This window comes from Scyliorhinus torazame, chromosome 3 (assembly GCF_047496885.1).
Source record: "Scyliorhinus torazame isolate Kashiwa2021f chromosome 3, sScyTor2.1, whole genome shotgun sequence".
In the NCBI taxonomy this organism is placed as follows: Eukaryota; Metazoa; Chordata; class Chondrichthyes; order Carcharhiniformes; family Scyliorhinidae; genus Scyliorhinus; species Scyliorhinus torazame.
The window spans coordinates 167706283-167729655 of NC_092709.1; the positions used below are offsets into that span (position 1 = coordinate 167706283).

At 48.2% G+C, this 23373-nt stretch overlaps 1 protein-coding gene and 1 non-coding gene across 4 annotated transcripts in view; both read right to left on the minus strand.

The window, feature by feature from the left end:
* Positions 1-22693, minus strand: part of LOC140408803 (protein sel-1 homolog 3-like) — a 142170-nt gene extending 119477 nt beyond the window's left edge. For all 3 annotated transcript variants that reach the window (XM_072496521.1, XM_072496520.1, XM_072496522.1), the window contains exons 1-2: positions 22522-22693; positions 947-1511 (exon numbers count right to left, since the gene is read on the minus strand). In XM_072496521.1, the coding sequence (XP_072352622.1) occupies positions 947-1511; positions 22522-22620 (664 nt within the window). In that variant the 5' untranslated portion in view covers positions 22621-22693. The remainder of the gene's footprint in view (positions 1-946; positions 1512-22521) is intronic.
* trnar-acg (transfer RNA arginine (anticodon ACG)) lies at positions 14085-14157 on the minus strand. Its single transcript has one exon. It is a non-coding gene; the product is annotated as a tRNA-Arg (tRNA).
* Positions 22694-23373: the final 680 nt, after the last annotated feature.

A 23373-nucleotide genomic window follows, 5' to 3' on the forward strand; every position in this document is an offset into this window, starting at 1 on the left:
TGAAGCAATCATGTATCTAAAGTCCCCAATTATCTAATTGATGTGGGCCTTGGATAAGTTCAACTTGATCTGGAAAAGTGGATTTCTGATCCTCAAATCAACTGCACAGTGGAGCTTTTTGCTTCTGCTCTGTGTTTCTAATTCTGATTTGGAGATTCTCTCAAGTGATCTCCCCGAGTCTTCACTTTAGGTGATTTCACTCAGCCAGCTCAGGCTGGTTCTCCCTCAGTTTTCCAGCTTTTGAATTTCTGCACCAGCTTATCTGAGGTTCTGGGGTTTTCCAAAGTGCGCCACCAGCTGGAGGGTATTGGATATTGCTTGCTAAGTCTTAATGAAGTTTTTATAGTCTTAAATAGGTTAATTGTATGGATTAATTAACTCTAAGAATTATGTACATACATAAAAATAAAGAGTTCAAGCTAGGAGCTGTCTCCATGTGGCTTGTGCACATGGCTCTGTTCAATGCTAGACTGAACCCTAGGTGCAGGTTATGTGTTCTCTTACATCACTGTATGGGCGGTACTGTACTCAGTCCATCATTAACCCCATAGTGCCTGACCCTTATATTGCAGTGGGGACCCTGCTACCTTCCTGTCTCCACCCAAGAGCAGGCAGGAAGGCTTATGGACAGCTGCTTACCTCGACATAAATTAAGGCCATTCAGTGGGCAATTACTGCCTACTTAAAGGGCTCATCCCATTTTTGCTAGTATTGGGAATAATTTAATTTCTATATTTGTTCATTTAACTGTATTACCACAAGAAGTTATTGAGGCTGAGCGCATCTCTAAATCTGAGAGAATTTAATAAAGCACTTGGGGAAATAACCCAAAGAAATTAAGCTAGAACAGCCAATGTTTATGCAGAGCCCACTGCAGCACAAGCACAGTGGGACAAATGGGAAATATTGACATTTCTACTTCAGTTAAGGGAAATAAAAGACGTACCGTTTTCAAGCAAACATCGGTGTATTTGCTTATCTTTTATTGCCTGTATCTTCTCTTTGTCCCACTGAAGGCATTCTTGATGATCTTTGTAAGGCCGTTCAAAAGGGCTTAATGTCTTCAGTAATTTGTAGGTTCTAGTTGTAGCTTGTTCATAAACAGCCGTATTGCGATTCTTGTGAGCTTCAAAATCAGTATTTACAATCCAAGCTCTTAAAATTACATTATTTATGACAATAGAACGTTGAATCAAATAATCGGCTCTGTACAACATGATGCTGGGAAATCTCACCCACAGAGTCCGAATTCTCAAGATATGAAGATGTTTCTCACATTTCCATCTTTTCTTGTAAATTGTGATTCCAGTTTTAACATCGGTTGAAACTATCACCTCCACACGAACAGTACTGGGCTCAGAACATAAATATTCAATGGAAAGTTTGTAGTCAGCCACTACCAAGTCAGTTGCATTAATAAACCGGATGAAATCATTGTGCTGTCTGTCTGTTGAAGATTGCAAAACAGAGGTAGTTCGTGTTGTATTTATACTGAGTAAAGGTATTGGCATCTGGAAAATAATTCATAAAATACAAATTTCTATTAAATTCAGCAACTGAACAGCATGAATATCGTTTATTTTTTAAATTAAAAACATTAGTAATTTTAGACTATTTAATTATCTCATGCGTATATCATCTGAAATGGCCTTTTAGTATTTTCTGATCAGCTAACTAGATACATCAAGAAAATAACACTGAGAAAAATACCAAGAAAAACTTAAATCAGATGAGTGCTAATCCTGGCATTGTTGCTTTTCTGTAACTAACAAATTCTGAAGTTTAGCAATCAGACTTTTTTGGTGAGGAGTTGCCGGCGTTGGACTGGGGTGAGCACAGCAAGAAGTCTTACAACACCAGGTTAAAGTCCAACAGGTTGGTTTGCAATCACTAGCTTTCGGAGCGTTTGCTCCTTCAACAGGTGAGTCACGTTTTTGGGAAAGCTGTAACTTAATTACACATTTTACTTGATATAAATTTACAGATTCTTTGTGAGCTTCAGAGCCACCAGTTATGGTGCTCTGGTTTCTGATAACCCAGATATCGGCACAGCTTCAACTGAAGTTGCTGAAGCTAGCTATTTCCAGCACTTCCCTGAAACACTTGATTCCAGCAGGGGGAGAAAATTCACTTGTTGCATTTAGCAGCATCTGCCCCGTTATACTGTTGCAAAACTACTGCAAATGGCAAAACTACTACAAATGGCAAAACTACTGCAAATGGCAAAACTACTGCAAATGGCAAAACTACTGCAAATGGCATTTGTTACAAGCCTTTGCCCCTTTACTTTTTTTGAAAATATATATTTTTCAACTTTTAACTAACTGGAAATATAGTCATTTGAACGGAGATAGAGCAAACTTCTTAAAAATGCAAGGCCACATTCCAATGTGAAGGTGAGAAACAAATAAATCACTGTCAAGGGAGCATGAAGAGAAACATCTCTTATATTAAGGGTACCTATCAAAACCCATAGCTGACTAAGGAAGAGACATGCAAAATGCAAAGCAACTGATGTTGAAATAACAGCTGCCACAGACAGACATACCCAAAATCTCTTGGGAATACACAATGGATGAAGTATTTCACGGCAAGACTGCCGAGCCGCGAGTGAGATTGCAGTGACACTAATAGTATCAAGAGGAAACAGACTGAATGTTGCGCTCTCTCCCATGGGACAAGTGTGTGGCTAGGTTCGATAAGCCAACTATGCTAGACATCTACCAGCAAATGAAGATCTCACAAAATTGCAACATCTTCTACATCTGACCGCATCCAAGAAACCAACTAACCCAAATTGACTGCAATGTTTTAAGATCTACAATTTCAGGTCAATCAAAGGACACATAACTGTATGTTTTAGATTTTTTTTTATTTGGACTCCAACTCCTCTTATTCCTGATGTGTGCGTGTGTGTGAGAAAGAGAGCGTGGGTCCAAATGAATGCAAAAGAGTTTGACATTACATTTTCTTCTTTTTTTTTTTTAAGGTTTAGAGGTTAATAATTTTGCTCAATCAAACCTTGTTTGATTGGGTCATATTTCTCGCAGCTGAAATAGTTCAATACATTCTAATTTAGAAAAAGGCATAACCTCTGGAAAAGAAACTTCAATCTTTGTTGCAAACAATGGAGGAGGTTGAATAGAGGGGTGCCAGTTCACTCCTTCTCACCTGGTCATAACGGGCGGGATTCTCTCAGCTCGAGGCCGGGCAATCCCCGCGACCAGCACAAATCCACCACGCCGCCCCAACGCTGGCACGCAATTCTCCACAGAGCGGAGAATCGGCGGCATTGGCGCCAGTGTGGTTGGCGCGGCACCGGTCGGGGGCCACTCTACGTGGGCCCCCTCCCACGCCGATTCTCGGCCCGGGATGGACCGAGCGGCCGTTGTAAAAAATCCGAGTGCCGCCAGCGCCGTCCACACCTGCTCTCAGCCGGTGGGAATTCGGCGTGGAAGGGTCGGGTGGCAGCCTGTGGGTGGGAGGGGGGGGGGGGGTTCTGATCCCGGGGGTGGGGGGCCTCCGATGTGGCCTGGCCCGCGATCGGGGCCCACCGATCGGCGGACCGGCCTCTCTGGCTGGGGGCCTCCTTTCTTCTGTGCCGTCCCATGTAGTCCTGCGCCATGTTGCGTCGGGGCCGGCGCATTGAAGGGAGCCACTGCGCATGCCGGTGACACTGCACATGCGCGGATCCCGTGATGCCCAGTTCACGACAGGATCAGCAGCTGGAGCGGCGTGAACCGCTCCAGTGTCGTGCTGGCCCCTGTAGGGGCCAGAATTGCTGATCCTGAGGTCGTGTTGACGCCATCGAGAAACGTGACAGCGTTTCCGACGGCGTCAACACTTAGCCTCAGGATCACAGAATCCCGCCCAACATCTTTAAATAAATGTTGGGGCGATTCTCTGGCCGCCTTGTGGGGGCCAAGTCACTGAGTGGCCCAGCTGTGCAGGGAGAATAGCGGGTGAGCACCTAAATGTGGTTCAGTCCGGGCGCTGAACAGAGCGCGATACCCCAGTCTGCTGCAACTGATTTAATCTGGTTCACGCCCTCATTGGGAGTGAACCAGATTAATCTATTTAAATAAGCATTTAAATATGCTTGGCCAGTTGCAAGCTGGATTCTTCCTGTTTCCCCACCACCACCACACCCCAGGAGGACGGGTGTGGGTTTCTTTGTGATTACAATCATGCCCTCGCTCCGGCTTTGCTCCCTGAAATGAGACCTTGGGCGCTGATGCGACCATCAATTCACTCGAGACAGAGAATAGAAGTGAAAGAAGCTTTAGTCAACTAGGACAGTGCCTGCCTGCGACTGCTCTGCTATGAGAGCCGCCTACAGGGCAGCTGCTCTTTATACCTCCCCTCAAGGGGGCAGAGCCAGGGTGGAGCCCACAAGGGCACCAACGGGAATGCTATTCAACGTTACCTGGTCCACTTAACGAGGCCCCATGGAACTGGGAAGGCTCCTAGATACGGTCGAGTCCAGGAGGGATGTCCTGTTCCGATAAGACATAGGGATTAGGCCACTCGGCCCATCGAGTCTGCCCCGCCATTTAATCATGGCTGATATTTTTCTCATCCCCATTTTCCTGCCTTTTCCCCATAACCTGATTACTCAAGAATCTATCTATCTCGGTCTTAAAGACACTCAGTGATAAATTGGCCCCCACAACCTTCTGCGGTAAAAAGTTGCACAGATTCCCCACCCTCTAGCTGAAGAAATGCCTCCCCATCTATGTTTTAAAGGATCGTCCCTTTAGTCTGAGATTGTGTCCTTTGGTTCAAATTTTTCCTACTACTGGGAACATCCTCTCCACGTCCACTCTATCCAGGCCTTGCATATTCCTGTATGTTTCAATAAGATCCACCCTCATCCTTCTAAACTCCAACACGAGTACAGACCCAGAGTCTTCAACCGTTCCTCATACGACAAGCTCTTCATTCCAGGGATCATTCTTGTGAACCTCCTCTGGACCCTTTCCAAGGCCAGCACATTGTTCCTTAGTTTTGTGCCCCAGAACTGCTTACAATACTCCAAGGGACCGTGAGGGTCCCGGTGAATGAGCCACAGGGCAGCCAGTGCCGCCTTGGACGAAGTGGCAGTGGTCATCATCTCAGGAAGCGTGACCAGGAGGACTGGCCTCCAGTGCCGCAAGAAGGTCAACGGCCTACACGGGCAGCAGAGGTGAGTTGATACCAATGACCCACCCCCAAGACCTTCCCGCTCCTATGCGAGCATCCACCCCTTCCAGCCTTGCATGCGCCCCCAAACACTCCCTTCAGCCTTCTCTCCCATCAAACCTCGCCCCTTCCTTCATCAGCACCCCCAACCATTGTGAACCACACGTGTGGCTAACACTGCCCTCTCGGTGTCTCCACAGGAGAAGCTCTCCCACAACCGCCGGGAGAGGGCCCAGACTGGTGGAGGGACGCTGGACATAAGAATCCTCACGACCTTCGAGGAATGGGCCCCGGAGGAGACTGGGATGGCCGAGAACGCAGAGGCTGCAAGGTGCTCACACCTTGGTCACCAACGCAGAGGCTGCAAGGTGCCACCGAAGCGAGGATCCAACGGGTTCCACTCGGAGGACCTGTCACACGTGAGTTGTTAATTCCATACACACCGCTGACCCATCCCTCCTGCTGACCACATGTCCATTCTCCCGCAGCCGACGGTGCCGGCCCATCCGGGGTGGCCCCCTCCCCTGCCTCCCATGAGACCGCCTCAGAGGCGAGTTTGGAGGATTCCACAATTGATGCATCACAGCCGTCATCCCCACCCTCCACCCAGTGTAGAGACACGCATCTTGGTGGGCAATGTTAATGATCAGGCTTCTGGGGCACAATCTGGTGAGTACCACACAGTTGCTGATGCAGATCAGGTGGAGGCAGTAACCCCCAGGCGAGACAGCTGTCAGAGGGCTACTGGATGCCAGGATCCAGCTGGGTTCCAGCAGATGCTAAGCCTATGGAACATGCTATACTGGAGCTGATGGAGACATGAGGGAGCGGCTGGACATTCAGTGGGAGATGTTAGCAACACTCCAGCAGTTCCATAGCCGACTGAAGGAGTCCCGGAGGCTATGCACGCATGAGATGTTGTTGGCAATGCGTGGCACCGAGGCCAACACTGCTGGGGTGGTGACCGCAGTGGAGAGCCTGATGCATGACACGGCACCATTAGTGAAGGTGCCCAAGGCATCGCGCAGCTGGTGACAGCCATGGCTGAGGGTCTCGGCAGAATGTCCAACGCACTGGGGGACGTGACTCAGTACCAGGCTGACCTTGATGGAGGACATGTTCCACTCTCAGATGGACATGACCGAGGCACTGTGAAGCTGACCCAGTCGCAGGTGGGGATTGCCGAGGCACTGGAGAGCATGGCCTAATCACGGAGGACCATTGCCGAGGGAGTTGACACCATAGTGCAGATATCGGGGAATCGCCAGGACTGGCAGAGCCAAATCGCAGGGGCAGCCGGGGCTTGAACCAGCTCCCCTCCATCCAGAGGTCAGCCCTAGTGCCCTATGGGCAGCGAGCGGGAAGAGAGGGTGCTGGGTGCCAACCCAGACCCTGGGGGAATGGGGATAGAGGCCACCAGCTCCGAATTCCACCCTCTGAGGAGGCCACGTCCCGCAGTCAGGACAAGGGACAGGGCGGCACGGCTGTGCATGTGCCGCTGACAAGTGCGTGGGGGCCTTCAGTCCCAGAGGACATCCGCCAGGGGCATCGAAGGCCACGGGACATGATAAGCAGCTGGCTGCCTCCACCTCTGATATGCATACTAGGGACACACCTAGACGTAGCAGTAGAACACGGAAGGCTAAACATGTTGAGGATCACTGAGGGCACCTGAGGGGGGGGGGGGGAAGAGAGAGAGTGGGACAACAGCATCGGAAGAGTGGGGTGCTGTTAAGACACTTGTGAAACATTAAAAACCCTTCACCACAACCAGTATGTCTGTCAATTTCTTCTGCAATGTGGGCCGACATCCAAACCCTTGGCCCATCTCCCCAGGCATTTCCCCACCTCCCAACCCCGGCACACCACATGCAAGTCAGGGGTGTGAGCAAGAACTGGGGGGTGGGCAAGGGGGAGGGTAGCAATTACGGACCAGGCCACGTCCTAAGTAAAGCGAGCGAGTAGGAGGGCCTCCGTGGTGGCCACTTGGGCCTCGTTGTACCGGGTCTCCCCTTCGGTCACCGGCCTCCGTACTGCCAGGTCCTCAGCGGGTATCCCCAAGAGCCCATTCTTGGTTGCTCCTCGAAGAGGCCAGGGATGTCTGACTGCCCCAGGATGTAGCTGTCGTGCACACTCCCTGGGAAGCGTACACACAAGTGCATGATCTTCATGTGGCGGTCACACGAGCTTTATGTTAAGGGAGTGGAACACCTTTGTGTTAACGTAGAGCAGACCCAGAAGACTCAGTGAACGCAAGGTGACATGTGTGCAGTTTCTCAGCCCCTGGACCTGTGCCATCCCGACGATGGCAAGAGTCCTGCTGCCCAGGCATTTTGAGCTTGATCCATGTCATAGTTGACATAGTCTTCCACCTGGTCATACAGGGCATTCGTGACCTGTCGGATGCACCAGTGGGTTGTGGCCTGCGAGATGCCACACAGGTCCCCGCTCAAGCCCTGGAATGATCCCAAGACTTAAACGGTCAGGGCTGCGGTAACCTTGAAGACCACAGAGAGCAGATGTCCTCCTCCTCCATGTGGTGCCAAGTCCGTGAGGACATGACACAGATGCTGCATCGTCTCCATGTTGAGGCGGAGGCTCCTGCGACACGCACCGTCAGTCATCTGTTCAAAAAACCTGTGACACCTGTGCACGCTGGGCCATCGCGGGCCTCCCCCCCTGGATCCCTCCCAAGCCTGATGGTCGGCCGGGCCCTCAGGGTGTTGGGGGGGGTCCCTGCACATGGGCCGCCGCCGCCTTGGGCCTCTGGAGACACTGCTGATGCCGCCGTCTCCGACATCTGGCTGCCCAGCCTACCAGCAGCACAACTGTGCTGTGGGTTCAAAATACAGTCCATAGCGTTCAATATCTCTAAGGAATTGGGAGAGGGTGCTGGACTGACAAAAGCGGTGGCTCCCATCCCGGGACCCTCCATTCCCCCATTGATCCCTCCTCTCCCGCACATGTCCTGGTTGTTCGGATGTTGGCTGACGCATCCGTGGTGTTGCCTCTCGCAGTGTTCAGGCACAGTGTGGCATCACGGTCTGATTGGGGTGCTTAGCAAAGACTCCCATATGCTACATGGCCCGTCCATTCAGGGGAATTGACTTGGGTTGTGTGAAACGCTTACTTGACTACAATTGCCAATTCCCTATTAGCAATAGCCTTCAGCCGCACTGCCAGAGGCCTCAGCAGTCGGTCGGGGTTATGGGTGGTCGGTGGAGCAGACGGGCAGGGACAAGGGCTGCCCCCGGAATGGGTACATACGATCCAGGGGTTGGCATCGTGGAGCCGCACGTGGTTGCGCCCCCCCCCACCCTTACCCTCACCAGCCAAGGGTACCCCACACCCTGCCAAGCACTGGGGCAGCAATGTTGCATCGCAAGCTGTTTGGCAGCTGGCATGGTTCGCATTTTCAGCCTCTCCCACTACTCACCAGCCACGTTTCGCTCAGTGAGAGCAAAGCCGGAAAATCACGTCCAGAGTCATTTTTTGGCAGAATTCTGTCCATTGTTTCCTTCTTGCACCAGTTCACACAATCTAGTTCTACAAACAATTGGATTATAGAAACAGACTTTTATGCTTCAGGTTCACCTCCACCCCCAAGACCAGGGAATAATATGCATCCTGTGTTGCTCAGGGCACAGAATAACATGAAAATACATAATATTATTTTTCTCTTTAAATGTCACTGTAATATATGTTCCCATTTGCCATGGGATTTTGGGTCAATTCCCAAAACTTTCTGTATTAAATGTAAGAGATTTAATACAGAAAGTAATACAAACCTATTTGCGCACAGAAGGGTTGATCTCGAGGTGGGTTGCGCAAGTCAGTAAAATTCCCAGTTCGTCCCGCCCGTTTCAGGAGAAAGTGCAAGGAAGGACAGGATTTTCATTCTGTGGGGAAGGATGCAAGTTACAGTTGGGCCACCTCACCTAGGAAGAGTTTCCAAGGTTGCCACAGGAGCTGCCGGCTGCAGAGATGGGCTGTTTAGGAGGTCCACCTCAGTGCTGGGGGACTTTGCCCCAGTTATACCAGAAAAACCCGCCAGCCTTTGCTACATCTGTGCCACCCCACGCCCCAACCAACCCTTACGAAGCCCCACACCAAAGTATACTCCCAACCAACCCCATGGACCCTTCATGATACCATGTCAACCTATGGGACTTCCATGCCCATTCACCCACTACAACGAATCCAGAGCTCCACGAAAATCCAACTCAGAATTAGGAGGCTGTGGAATTCACTTCCAGGTTTGCTGGTCGAGGCAGAAACATGTCAACATTCAAAAGCACATTGGTTCGGTAGATGAAGAAAACAGGACTGAAAGGATATGGCAACAGGGTGGGTAATGATTAGGATCATTTATTGAAAATGTACTTATTGTCACGAGTAGTCGATTTTGGCGTGAGAACAGCTGGTGAGTCAGTTTCAGCGGGAGCATTGCGGAAGGAGGTTGCTGGGAGGTAAGTCAACCTTTAAAAGCACTTGTCTTTGCAGGGGCAGGCCAGTCGATTTTGGCGGGAGTGGAGCTGGCTGGTCAGTCAATTTCAGCAGGAGCTGAGAATTTTTCTTTTTTTTTTAAAATTAGTTTTTTAGGCGGGAACAGGAAGTCGACCCGCGGACGTCTGGGAAGACCCTCACCAATAAATTCTGGTGGAGAGGAAACCCGAGACACTACACGTGTAGTGTCTCCCACCCACCCTCCTCCTCTAACCTAATAATAAAACCCATTGGTCTGAGGTAAGTACCATATTTTATTATATTATTATTCTTTTTTATAAAAATTTAATTTAGTTGTTAGCCAGATCTTGGTAGAAAGTTAGAGGAATGGCAGGGAAGGGAGTGCAATGTTCCTCCTGCAGGATGTTTGAGGTGAGGGATGCAGTTAGTGTCCCTGCTGATTTTACCTGCAGGAAGTGCTGCCATCTCCAGCTCCTCCAAGACCGAGTTAGGGAACTGGAGCTGGAGTTGGAAGAACTTCGGATCATTCGGGAGGCAGAAGGGGTCATAGATAGCAGCTTCAGGGAATTAGTTACACCAAAGATTGGAGATAGGTGGGTAACTGTAAGAGGGACTGGGAAGAAGTAGTCAGTGCAGGGATCCCCTGCGGTCGTTCCCCTGAGAAACAAGTATACCGCTTTGGATACTTGTGGGGGGGGGGGGGGGGGGGGGGGGGGGGGGACTTACCAGGGGTAAGCCATGGGGTACGGGCCTCTGGCACGGAGTCTGTCCCTGTTGCTCAGAAGGGAAGGGGGGAAGAGGAGCAGAGCATTAGTAATTGGGGACTCTATAGTCAGGGGCACAGATAGGAGATTTTATGGGAGCGTGAGAGACTCACGTTTGGTATGTTGCCTCCCAGGTGCAAGGGTACGTGATGTCTCGGATCGTGTTTTCCGGGTCCTTAGGGGGGAGGGGGAGCAGCCCCAAGTCGTGGTCCACATTGGCACTAACGACATAGGTAGGAAAGGGGACAAGGATGTCAGGCAGGCTTTCAGGGAGCTAGGATGGAAGCTCAGAACTAGAACAAACAGAGTTGTTATCTCTGGGTTGTTGCCCGTGCCACGTGATAGTGAGATGAGGAATAGGGAGAGAGAGCATTTAAACACGTGGCTACAGGGATGGTGCAGGCGGGAGGGATTCAGATTTTTGGATAACTGGGGCTCTTTCTGGGGAAGGTGGGACCTCTACAGACAGGATGGTCTACATCTGAACCTGAGGGGCACAAATATCCTGGGGGGGAGATTTGTTAGTGCTCTTTGGGGGGGTTTAAACTAATGCAGCAGGGGCATGGGAACCTGGATTGTAGTTTTAGGGTAAGGGAGAATGAGAGTATAGAGGTCAGGAGCACAGATTTGACGTCGCAGGAGGGGGCCAGTGTTCAGGTAGGTAGTTTGAAGTGTGTCTACTTCAATGCCAGGAGTATACGAAACAAGGTAGGGGAACTGGCAGCATGGGTTGGTACCTGGGACTTCGATGTTGTGGCCATTTCGGAGACATGGATAGAGCAGGGACAGGAATGGATGTTGCAGGTTCCGGGGTTTAGGTGTTTTAGTAAGCTCAGAGAAGGAGGCAAAAGAGGGGGAGGTGTGGCGCTGCTAGTCAAGAGCAGTATTACGGTGGCGGAGAGGATGCTAGATGGCGACTCTTCTTCCGAGGTAGTATGGGCTGAAGTTAGAAACAGGAAAGGAGAGGTCACCCTGTTGGGAGTTTTTTTATAGGCCTCCTAATAGTTCTAGGGATGTAGAGGAAAGGATGGTGAAGATGATTCAGGATATGAGCGAAAGTAACAGGGTAGTTATTATGGGAGACTTTAACTTTCCAAATATTGACTGGAAAAGATATAGTTCGAGTACAATAAATGGGTCGTTTTTTGTACAGTGTGTGCAGGAGGGTTTCCTGAAACAATATGTTGACAGGCCAACAAGAGGCGAGGCCACGTTGGATTTGGTTTTGGGTAATGAACCAGGCCAGGTGTTGGATTTGGAGGTAGGAGAGCACTTTGGGGACAGTGACCACAATTCGGTGACGTTTACGTTAATGATGGAAAGGGATAAGTATACACCGCAGGGCAAGAGTTATAGCTGGGGGACGGGCAATTATGATGCCATTAGACGTGACTTGGGGGGGATAAGGTGGAGAAGTAGGCTGCAAGTGTTGGGCACACTGGATAAGTGGGGCTTGTTCAAGGATCAGCTACTGCGTGTTCTTGATAAGTATGTACAGGTCAGACAGGGAGGAAGGCGTCGAGCGAGGGAACCGTGGTTTACCAAGGAAGTGGAATCTCTTGTTAAGAGGAAGAAGGAGGCCTATGTGAAGATGAGGTGTGAAGTTTCGGTTGGGGCGATGGATAGTTACAAGGCAGCGAGGAAGGATCTAAAGAGAGAGCTAAGACGAGCAAGGAGGGGACATGAGAAGTATTTGGCAGGAAGGATCAAGGAAAACCCAAAAGCTTTCTATAGGTATGTCAGGAATAAGCGAATGACTAGGGAAAGAGTAGGACCAGTCAAGGACAGGGATGGGAAGTTGTGTGTGGAGTCTGAAGAGATAGGCGAGATACTAAATGAATATTTTTCGTCAGTATTCACTCAGGAAAAAGATAATGTTGTGGAGGAGAATGCTGAGCCCCAGGCTAATAGAATAGATGGCATTGAGGTACGTAGGGAAGAGGTGTTGGCAATTCTGGACAGGCTGAAAATAGATAAGTCCCCGGGACCTGATGGGATTTATCCTAGGATTCTCTGGGAGGCCAGGGAAGAGGTTGCTGGACCTTTGGCTTTGATTTTTATGTCATCATTGGCTACAGGAATAGTGCCAGAGGACTGGAGGACAGCAAATGTGGTCCCTTTGTTCAAAAAGGGGAGCAGAGACAACCCCGGCAACTATAGACCGGTGAGCCTCACATCTGTAGTGGGTAAAGTCTTGGAGGGGATTATAAGAGACAAGATTTAAAATCATCTAGATAGGAATAATATGATCAGGGATAGTCAGCATGGCTTTGTGAAGGGTAGGTCATGCCTCACAAACCTTATAGAGTTCTTTGAGAAGGTGACTGAACAGGTAGACGAGGGTAGAGCAGTTGATGTGGTGTATATGGATTCCAGAAAAGCGTTTGATAAGGTTCCCCACGGTAGGCTATTGCAAAAAATACAGAGGCTGGGGATTGAGGGCGATTTGGAGATGTGGATCAGAAATTGGCTAGCTGAAAGAAGACAGAGGGTGGTGGTTGATGGGAAATGTTCAGAATGGAGTACAGTCACAAGTGGAGTACCACAAGGATCTGTTCTGGGGCCGTTGCTGTTTGTCATTTTTATCAATGACCTAGAGGAAGGCGCAGAAGGGTGGGTGAGTAAATTTGCAGACGATACTAAAGTCGGTGGTGTTGTCGATAGTGTGGAAGGATGTAGCAGGTTACAGAGGGATATAGATAAGCTGCAGAGCTGGGCTGAGAGGTGGCAAATGGAGTTTAATGTAGAGAAGTGTGAGGTGATTCACTTTGGAAGGAATAACAGGAATGCGGAATATTTGGCTAATGGTAAAGTTCTTGAAAGTGTGGATGAGCAGAGGGATCTAGGTGTCCATGTACATAGATCCCTGAAAGTTGCCACCCAGGTTGATAGGGTTGTGAAGAAGGCCTATGGAGTGTTGGCCTTTATTGGTAGAGGGATTGAGTTCCGGAGTCGGGAGGTCATGTTGCAGCTGTACAGAACTCTGGTACGGCCGCATTTGGAGTATTGCGTACAGTTCTGGTCACCGCATTATAGGAAGGACGTGGAGGCTTTGGAGCGGGTGCAGAGGAGATTTACCAGGATGTTGCCTGGTATGGAGGGAAAATCTTATGAGGAAAGGCTGATGGACTGGAGGTTGTTTTCGTTGGAGAGAAGAAGGTTAAGAGGAGACTTAATAGAGGCATACAAAATGATCAGGGGGTTGGATAGGGTGGACAGTGAGAGCCTTCTCCCGCGGATGGATATGGCTGGCACGAGGGGACATAACTTTAAACTGAGGGGTAATAGATATAGGACAGAGGTCAGAGGTAGGTTCTTTACGCAAAGAGTAGTGAGGCCGTGGAATGCCCTACCTGCTACAGTAGTGAACTCGCCAACATTGAGGGCATTTAAAAGTTTATTGGATAAACATATGGATGATAATGGCATAGTGTAGGTTAGATGGCTTTTGTTTCGGTGCAACATCGTGGGCCGAAGGGCCTGTACTGCGCTGTATTGTTCTATGTTCTATGTTCTAGGCTTCAATGAAGTTACTGTGGAAAGCCCCTAGTCGCCACATTCCGGCGCTTGTTTGGGGAGGCTGGTATGGGAATTGAACTGTGCTGCTGGCCTGCTTGAAAAGCCAGCGATTTAGCCCAGTGTGCTAAACCAGCCCCATTAAATTATGGACTCCGAGCCAGCCAGGTGTCGAACCTGGAATCTCCTGATTCGTAGTCAGACGCGTTATCCATTGCGCCACAGGCCCATACTTGTGTGATGGATGACTGCCAACATTGGCTGGCTGGGTCAAATGGTCAATTTTCACATCAAAATAAATAGAAATTCCCAGCAGGATGAAAAAGGAAAGTTGCTTCTGTTCAAAATTCTAACCTCTACCCCCGGAGCAGTCGGTCATGCTTTGGCCACTCTGGCTGCAGAAATGTAGGTAGTTTCCTCGCGGAATAAGCAGAAAGAAACCATTCAGCCTGTTCTCAGACATCCCATAGCCAGCAGCGTAAAAGGGAGGAGTCAGCCTTTTGGGGACATGTGTTCAATTGCTTAGTTCGCCAGGGGGACAGTTTCTACTGAATCTACCTTTTAACAATCATTTATTATTTTACAAAGCTCTGAAAATTCACCTCTCACATGTCCATCAAGACTGAAACACCCTCATCATTAAATACTTTGCTGCTAGAAATCAGCGTTGCAGCTCTTCGCTGCACTGCCTCCCTGCCCTGAATGTCACTTATGAGTCATGGCAACTAGAAATTAACAGAGAAATAAACTGAACTCATATTAATTGATTAACGCCAGAGGATCTTTTTAGTGTATACCTGAACAGGATGTTCAACATTTTATCTGATGGGCAACACCTCTGAAAATTCATTACTTCCTTACTGACGTGTCACTGTGAATCATTGTGTTCAAGACCTTAGATATGTTACCCATGCCAGGCGGTTAATGTAACTGCTCGATGCAAAATTGGAGAAAGGGATAAACCGGGCATCAGTAAGAGTTCAGAAGCTGCATTATGCGGTGAAATTATTAAAAGGACACTAGTTTTTAAAGATCAGCCAGCAGAGAAAAGTAAAAAACAAGTCATATGTGACAAATTCTAAAGTGCTCTTTCAGGAAATAAGTGTAAATAATGGAAGAAGTGAAAGGGATATTTTCAAATAGGCGGAGTACCAACTGGCAAATCATTCCAACATACGCCAATGGCAGGTGATAAGAGCGGAAGTATATCCTGGTCAGCTAAGTGATAGAAAGAACATTGGAGCTTCCACCATCGCTATCCATAGTTTCAGACCACAGACACATGTAAACGTGCATGTTGCTAGTGCGACTGAGACTTCGTGGCCAGACTGTGACACACACACACACTGACACACCCACCCACTGACACCCACCCACTGACACCCACCCACTGACACCCACCCACTGACACCCACCCACTGACACCCACCCACTGACACCCACCCACTGACACCCACCCACTGACACCCACCCACTGACACCCACCCACTGACACCCACCCACTGACACCCACCCACTGACACCCACCCACTGACACCCACCCACTGACACCCACCCACTGACACCCACCCACTGACACCCACCCACTGACACCCACCCACTGACACCCACCCACTGACACCCACCCACTGACACCCACCCACTGACACCCACCCACTGACACCCACCCACTGACACCCACCCACAATTTTACACTGGGGTAGACAGGACCTCTGCCTCTATTAAGGCCCTCAAGTGGCCACATACATGCCTTTGCTCTCAATTATTAGACACCAAATAACAGGACGGTAAACCAAAAAAGTCTCACTCTTGATCTCGAGCAGGAAAGTTGGGGATGCCTCAATCGAAGGCCCCTTCAGACTGCGTGGGGGGGTCGGCTGACCAATCCCTCGGGGAGGTTAAGGAATAGGTCAGTAGGAGATGCAGTAGCAGACATTCAAGAAGTTATTTCAGAATTATATAATATAATTGTTACTGTTCAGAAGACGACCATTCAGCTAATCACGTCTGCACCGCATCTCTGAAGGAGCATTATGACGTAGTGCCATTCTCCTGCTTTTTCCCTGCACATTGATTTGAATATAAATATCAAATGCCCTCCTGAATGCCTCGATTGAACCTGCCTCCACCACACCTCAGGCAGTGCATTCCAGACCCGAACCACTCACTGGATGAAAAAGTCTTTTTCTCACATTGCATTTGCTTTTTTTCCCCCAAATCACTTTAACACAGTGTCCTCTCGTTCTCGAACATTTTATGAGTAGGTACAGTTTCTCCCCGTCTGCTCGGTCAGCCTCCTCATGATTTTGAACACCTCTATCAAATCTCTTCTTCGCCTCAATCTCTTCAATTACCTTCAGTTGAAAAGTGTGGAGACAAGCACTAAGAAATAGACACCCACCTTATTCTCCAATTTACTGACTGTTTTATTACACTAATAATATGAACCCTACACTTGTATATCAATGTAAATAACTGAAATACTAGTTGTTAGTTGCGTTGGATCTTAGAAATAAAGTGGGGGGAGGGATGTTTTACATATGTGGGTTATTCGGAGGCCACGGGGTTTACAACTTCAGACTGCACCTTACCATCCAGCATCCAACAGATTGGCCGAACGGGCAGTGCAGACATTTAAGCTCGGCATGCGAAAACAGACCTCCGGTTCCCCGGAGGCCATTCAAGCCCATTTCTTTTTCTATTACCGGACCACGCAAACGCCACCACCGCAGTATTGCCCTTGGAATTGTTAATGAGTCATTGGCTGTGCACGCAGTGAGCCTCGTCCTGCCAGACATTGGGGGAAAAGTCCACGACCGGCAGGAACACACCAGAACTCAATGATCCACACCCATCAGGGAGTTTTTAAGCGGCAACGCGGTCCACGTTTCAAATTTCGCCAAAGGACCATTGTGGATCCCAGGGACAGTAGTAAGGTGATCGGGACTGTTCTCGTATGAGTATAATAACAATAATAATAATCTTTAGTGTCACAAGTAGGTTTACATTAACACTGCAATGAAGTTATTGTGAAAAGCCCCTGGTCACCACATTCTGGCACCTGTACGGGTACACGGAGGGAAAATTCAGAATGTCCAAATTACCTGACAGCACATCTTTCGCGTCTTGTGGGAGGAAACCGGAGCAACCAAAGGAAACCCACGCAGATACGGGGAGAACATGCAGACTCCACACAGACAGTGACCCAAACCAGGAATCGAACCTGGGACCCTGGAGCTGTGAAGCAACTGTCCAAACCACTGTGCTACCGTGCCGCCCACAAGGAATGCACAAGGAAAAGAATCAAACAGGCACATGGACCGCCTCCACAGCAGAGCCTTACAGGTCCTCGAGGTCAGATTAAAGCCCCCATGACAGGTGGCGTCCCTTCCTCCAGAGCAGCCACCTGTGATACCCAGTGAGGCGGATGAACTCGGCGATCGACTCATCCGACCTAGAATCAGACATGGAGACTTTTACCGACTGTGGTTGAAACGGATCCAGTAGCAACCACTGGGTCAAGCACAGTGGAACCTCCCAGGCGTTTGGCCCGCAAACGTCGCTCCCTGGTTAGATACACCCCTTCGGGCCCAGAACAGCCAACATTCAAGAGACAGCCCCAAGCAAAGCGGGCGAAGGAACTCCCCCCTCCTGCCGTTGAGGTGGAAGATGGTTGGCCTTGGGGGGCAGGGCGGGGGGGGGGGGGGGGGGGGGGTGTTATAACCTGACCAGAGGCCATGGCATCTGCAACCTCAGAGTCCCTGTGCCCTCACCCAAGAATGATCTCCCTAGATGAGGGGGCCGAGCGATACCCTTACGCCAAGGGCCTCATGGGACAGACATACTCCAGCCCAAAGTGTGGCCGGGCATGGGGGTAGGAGTGTATTATAGTGGGTAAAATAAACTTGAGCTTTTTCTTACAGTCATTCGGTTCCGAGAGGTCGTTCACCTGGAACTTTACAGTAGTTGCATGCAATGTGTCATTAAGAACAGGGTCACGTAACACCATAGACTACTTTCCCAGCCTTGGGGGAGACTAGTGCCAAACCTTGTCCAGTGAAGACCTATTCAATAAACCGCTGATGGTCTTGTATTAGACCCATGTGCATTGGCAATCTATTTCTTTTGTACTATTAGTCTAAAGATTCAACAGAATACTCAGAAAAGATATATTTCAGTGAGAAAGAAATACTTGAAGGGAAGGACAGGCCATCCATAAAGAAGTTCAAGATAGTATCAAACTAAAAGAAAGAGCATGTAATTCCGCAAAGATGAGTGGCACATCAGGAGATTGGACAGAATCTAAAGAATGGCAACATATGACTAAAAGGAGGGAGAAACTACAGTACAAGAGAAAGCTAGCAGAAATACAAAAACAGACAGCAAGAGATTCTGCAGGTATTTAAAACGGAAAGGAGTAAGGCAAGTGTTGGTCCTCTGAAGTTGGAAATGGGAATTAATAAGGGAAAATAAGAAAATGACGGATTAATTGAACAGATATTTTGGATGTATCTTCACTGTAAAGGTTATAAGTAAATTACAGGAATAATTGTGAATGAGGAGGTGAAAGGCAGGGAGGACTCTAAAAGAACTGCAATCACCAGGGGGAAGAGTAATGAGAAAATTATTGGAACTAAAAGCTGAGAAGTCCCCAGGTCCTGATGGACTTTGTTCTCGACTCCTAAAGGAAATGGCTGGTGAGACTGTAGACCCTAGGTTCAATTCCCGGCTTGGATCACTGTCTGTGTGGAGTCTGCACGTTCTCCCAGTGTCTGTGTGGGTTTCCTCCGGGTGCTCCGGTTTCCTCCCACAGTCCAAAGATGTGCAAGTTAGGTGGATTGGTCACTCTAAATTGCCCCTTAGTGTCCAAAAGTTAGGTGGGGGTTATTGGGTTACGGGGATAGGGTGGAGGTGTGGTCTTAGGTAGGGTGCTCTATCATTGGCCGTTGTAGACTTGATGGGCTGAATGGCCTCCTTCTGCACTGTAAATAATTATATAATCTAGTCTGTGCAGAGTTTGCACGTTCTCCCAGTGCCTACGTGGGTTTCCTCCAGGTGTTCCGGTTTCCTCCCACAAGTCCCGAAAGACGTGCTTATTAGGTGAATTGGACCTTCTCAATTCTCCCTCAGTGAACCCAAACAGGCGCCGGAGTGTGGCAACTAGGGGCTTTTCACAGTAACCTCATTGCAATGTTAATGTAAGCCTACTTGTGACAATAATAAAGATTATGAAAGGAAGAAAACAGAAAGTTGGAAATTACAGGCCAGTTAGGTTAACATCGGTCATAGGAAAATTGCTGGAATCGATTATTGAGGAGGTTATAGCTGGCACTCTCAAATCAATCAAGTGGAATCAACATGGTTTTGTGAGAGGAAAGTCATGTTTGACTAATTTATTGGAGTTCTTTAAGTAACAAGAAATGTGAATACAGGGGAACATGAGGATGTACTGTACTTAGATTTCCAGAAGGCATCGACAAGGTGCCACATTAAAGGTTATTATGCAAACTAAGAGCTCATGGTGTAAGAGTAAGATATTAGCATGGATAGAGGATTGGTTAGAGAAGCAGAAAGTAGGGATAAATGGATCTTTTTTGGGCTGGCACGATGTGACAACAGGAGTGTTACAAAGATCGGTGCTGGGGCCTCAACTATTTGCAATTTATATCAATGATTTGGACAAAGTGACTGAATGCATGGTTGCTCAGGAGGATATAAGGAGTCTGCAAAGGGACATAGATAGGTTAAGTGAGTGGCCAAAGATTTAGCAGATGGGAGTATAATGGGAGAAAATGTGAACTTGTTCACTCTGCCAGGAAGACAGTATGTTATTTAAATGCAGAGAAAAGCCAAATTCTAACGGTACAGAGGGATCTGGTGTCCTGGTACATGAATCACAAAAAGTTAGTATGCAGGTACAGCCAGTGGAAGGCAAATGGAATGTTGTTGTTTATGGCAAGAGCAATGGAATATAAAAGTAGGAATGTTTGCTACAGTTGTACAGAGTGTTGGTGAGACCACAACCAGAGTACCGTCACTAGTTGTGATATCCATGTTTAAGAAAGGATATAAAGCAGTTCAAAGAAAGTTCACTCAACTGATACTGGGGACAGGGTTGGTGATCTTAAGAGGACAGGTTGAACAGGCTGGGCCTGTATCTACTAGAATTCAGAAGATTGAGAGGTGATTTTATTGAAACATACAAGATCCTGAGGGGACTTGACAAGGTGGACGCTGAACGGATGCTCCCCTTGCAGCGAGAAGTTAGGAACTAAGGGACATAGTTTGAAAATAAGGGGTCTCCCATTTAAAGGTGGAGAGAAGAATTGTTTTCCTCTCAGAGGGTCGTGAATCTTGGAACTCTCTTCCCCAGAGAACAATGAAGGGAGGATCATTCAATATTTTTAAGGCAGAGGTAAATTGATTCCCTTGTTTATCAAGAACCTAAGGTTATCAGGGGTAGGCAGAATGTGAGGTTAAGGACACAATCATATCAATTGTGATCTTACTGGATTGCAGAACAGGCTCGAGGAGCCGAATGGCCTATCCCTGCTCCTAATTTGTCTGTTTGTATGTATGTATATTCATAACTTTAAGAATAATAGATCTAATAATGGATTTCGCAAATAGATGTCAGATGAATTTAATGTGAGTTGATACATTTCAGAAAAGAATGCCAAGTCAAACATGCTAAATAGCAAAACTAAAATGTACTGTTAGGTAATTTGAACATTCTGAATTCTCGCTCCGTGTACCCGTACAGGCGCCAGAATGTGGCGACGAGGGGATTTTCACAATAACATCATTGCAGTGTTAATATAAGCCTACTTGTGACAATAACTATTATTTATTGTGAATTATCCATTATTATTCTTAAATTATTATTATTAAGATTATCTTCACTGTCTGCAGAACATCCTGAACATTGGGTTCAATTGTCTACTTCACCACTTAAATTTCCAGATAGAGAACAAAACAGAGGAAATGAATGAGGAGAAAAAGAGCAAATTAAAGTCAAATTAGATACAAAAACAGAAACAAAGAATAAAGCAAGGAAAAGAAAAATTAATAATAATACTCTATATTATTGTCACAAGTAGGCTTACATTAACACTGCAATGAAGTTACTGTGAAAATCCCTTAGTCGCCACATTCCGGCACCGGCTCAGGTACACGGAGGGAGAATTCAGAATGTCCAATTCACCTAACAAGCACGTCTTTCGGGACTTGGAGGAGGAAACCGGAGCACCCGGAGGAAACCCACACACACACACACAGGGAGAACGTGCAGACTCCACACAGACAGTGACCCAAGCCGGGAATCGAACCTGGGACCCTGGCGCTGTGAAGCAACAGTGCTAACCACTGGGTGACCATGACACACCTTTTCTGGTGGCTGAAGAGGCCAAATCCTTGAGAGCAGCTCAGACACTGGGACACTCAGAACTAACTCACCTCCTCAGTCCCCACAGCCTGTCCACTATCTACACTGCATGATAGATGTCAGCACTGCAATGGAATGCTATCCACTTGCTTGCAGGAATGCAGCTCCAACATTAAACTTGACACCATCCAGGACAAAGCAGCCCATTTGAGCAGCACCCCATTCACCACTTTAACCATTCACTCCATCCATTGCCGAGACAGTGGTACCAGTGTCTACTATATACAAAATGCACTAAAGCAACGTACCAAGGCTCCTACCTTCCATACCCTCGACATCCACCACCTAGAAAGACGAGGGCAGCAGACATATTGCAACACCACCAGGTACAGAATTCCCTCCAAGCCATTCACCATCCTGCCTTGGAACTACACTGCCATTCCTTCACTGTCGCTGAACCAAAATCCTTGAACTCCCTTCCTAACAGTACTGTGGGGGTACCCACACTTAATGGACTGCGGTGGTTCAAGAACAGTAAGAAGAACAGGTTAAAGTCCAACAGGTTTGTTTCAAACACTAGCTTTCGGAGCACTGCTCCTTCCTCACCTGAATTCACCTGAGGAAGGAACAGTGCTCCGAAAGCTAGTGTTTGAAACAAACCTGTTGAACTTTAACCTGGTGTTGTAAGACTTCGTGCTGTGCTCACCCCAGTCCAACGCCGGCATCTCCACATCGTGGTTCAAGATGGCAGCTCACCACCACCTTCTCAAGGCAACGAATGCTAGCCTTGTCAGGGATGACCACATCCAATGAAAGAGTACAAAGATTCCTGGAGTCTCCTGGGCACGGCCAGCAGTCACAGCTGTGGGCCAGAGGCTCGTGGTGGGGGTTCCAACATGGGCTTCTGGCATTGCTCAAAAGGCATAACGTTTTTACAGCCAGGCTAAGATGTAAAATAGCAAGTTTTCGTCAGCTGTCTGCGGGATTCCAGCAGAGAACACAATGGAGAAGCAACATCATCGACAGGAACTTCTGGATTTCTGTGCATGTGCAGAAATCCGAAGTTGCTGTAAACTTACGGTAATAACGATGAACCGCAATTTTGCTGTCATGATTACCTAAAAGTCCAGGCCAACTGTTGCAATTTGTCAAACGGTAACGTGGTTTTGCCGCCAGCATGCCCCTCCATCCCTGTTCAGAATCACTTACCAGCAAGACTAACCACCCTAGGCATGGCAACCAATGGGAATTCCTCATCCTCCTGCAGGTGGACTTCAGAAACAGTCTGGTCACCAACTCCACTTCCATCACTTTGCATTTCCCATTTGGGTTTTTTAATGTCCTCTAACTAATCGCTGGCTTGATCATGCCGAGCGAGGGCGAGTTAGTGAACCAGCAGTTTAAGACTTTAAAATGAACACAAAATCCATTGACAGGTTTAAAACAACAGATCCAATCGCGAAACAAATCCTAATCCGGGTTTTGCGAACCAGACGCCCACTCTCCTTACTTGCGGTCCCAAATTGGGAGCTAAACGGTGGAGTAGTATCAGCAGCTTCGCCGCTGATCCGATCCTGCCCGGGTTGGGGAAAGTCTGACGGACGTGCAGATACTTCCGGGAACCGCGGCGCCAATGGGAGCGGCAGTCACGGCGCAACCCAGGAAGATCGAGCGAGCAAAAAGCGCCCCGTGGATGAATTGGACAAGTGCCATTGAAATGGGTGAGATTTATTACAGCCTTGTGCTTTTACATTGTGTGCACGTGTGTGGTTTCATAGCGTGCTCCTCCTTTGAGCATTGATGAGCTACTTCCCCCTCTTTCAAGAACAAAATCTCTCATGCCCAAGTGCAAAATGCGGATGGGTATATCCAAGATTAAGGAGTCGGTTTCATTGTGCTTGCCACTTGCTCCAGATATTTAGTTCTGCACCAGATAGTTTTTCATTCAAGTTCTGCCACGTAGCTGTAAACCCAATACCCAAACAGGATTGATTCAAGGATGTTTATTTTAACTCTGTCATCACCCACCACTTGGAACAAATCACGTGGAACTCACCGCAG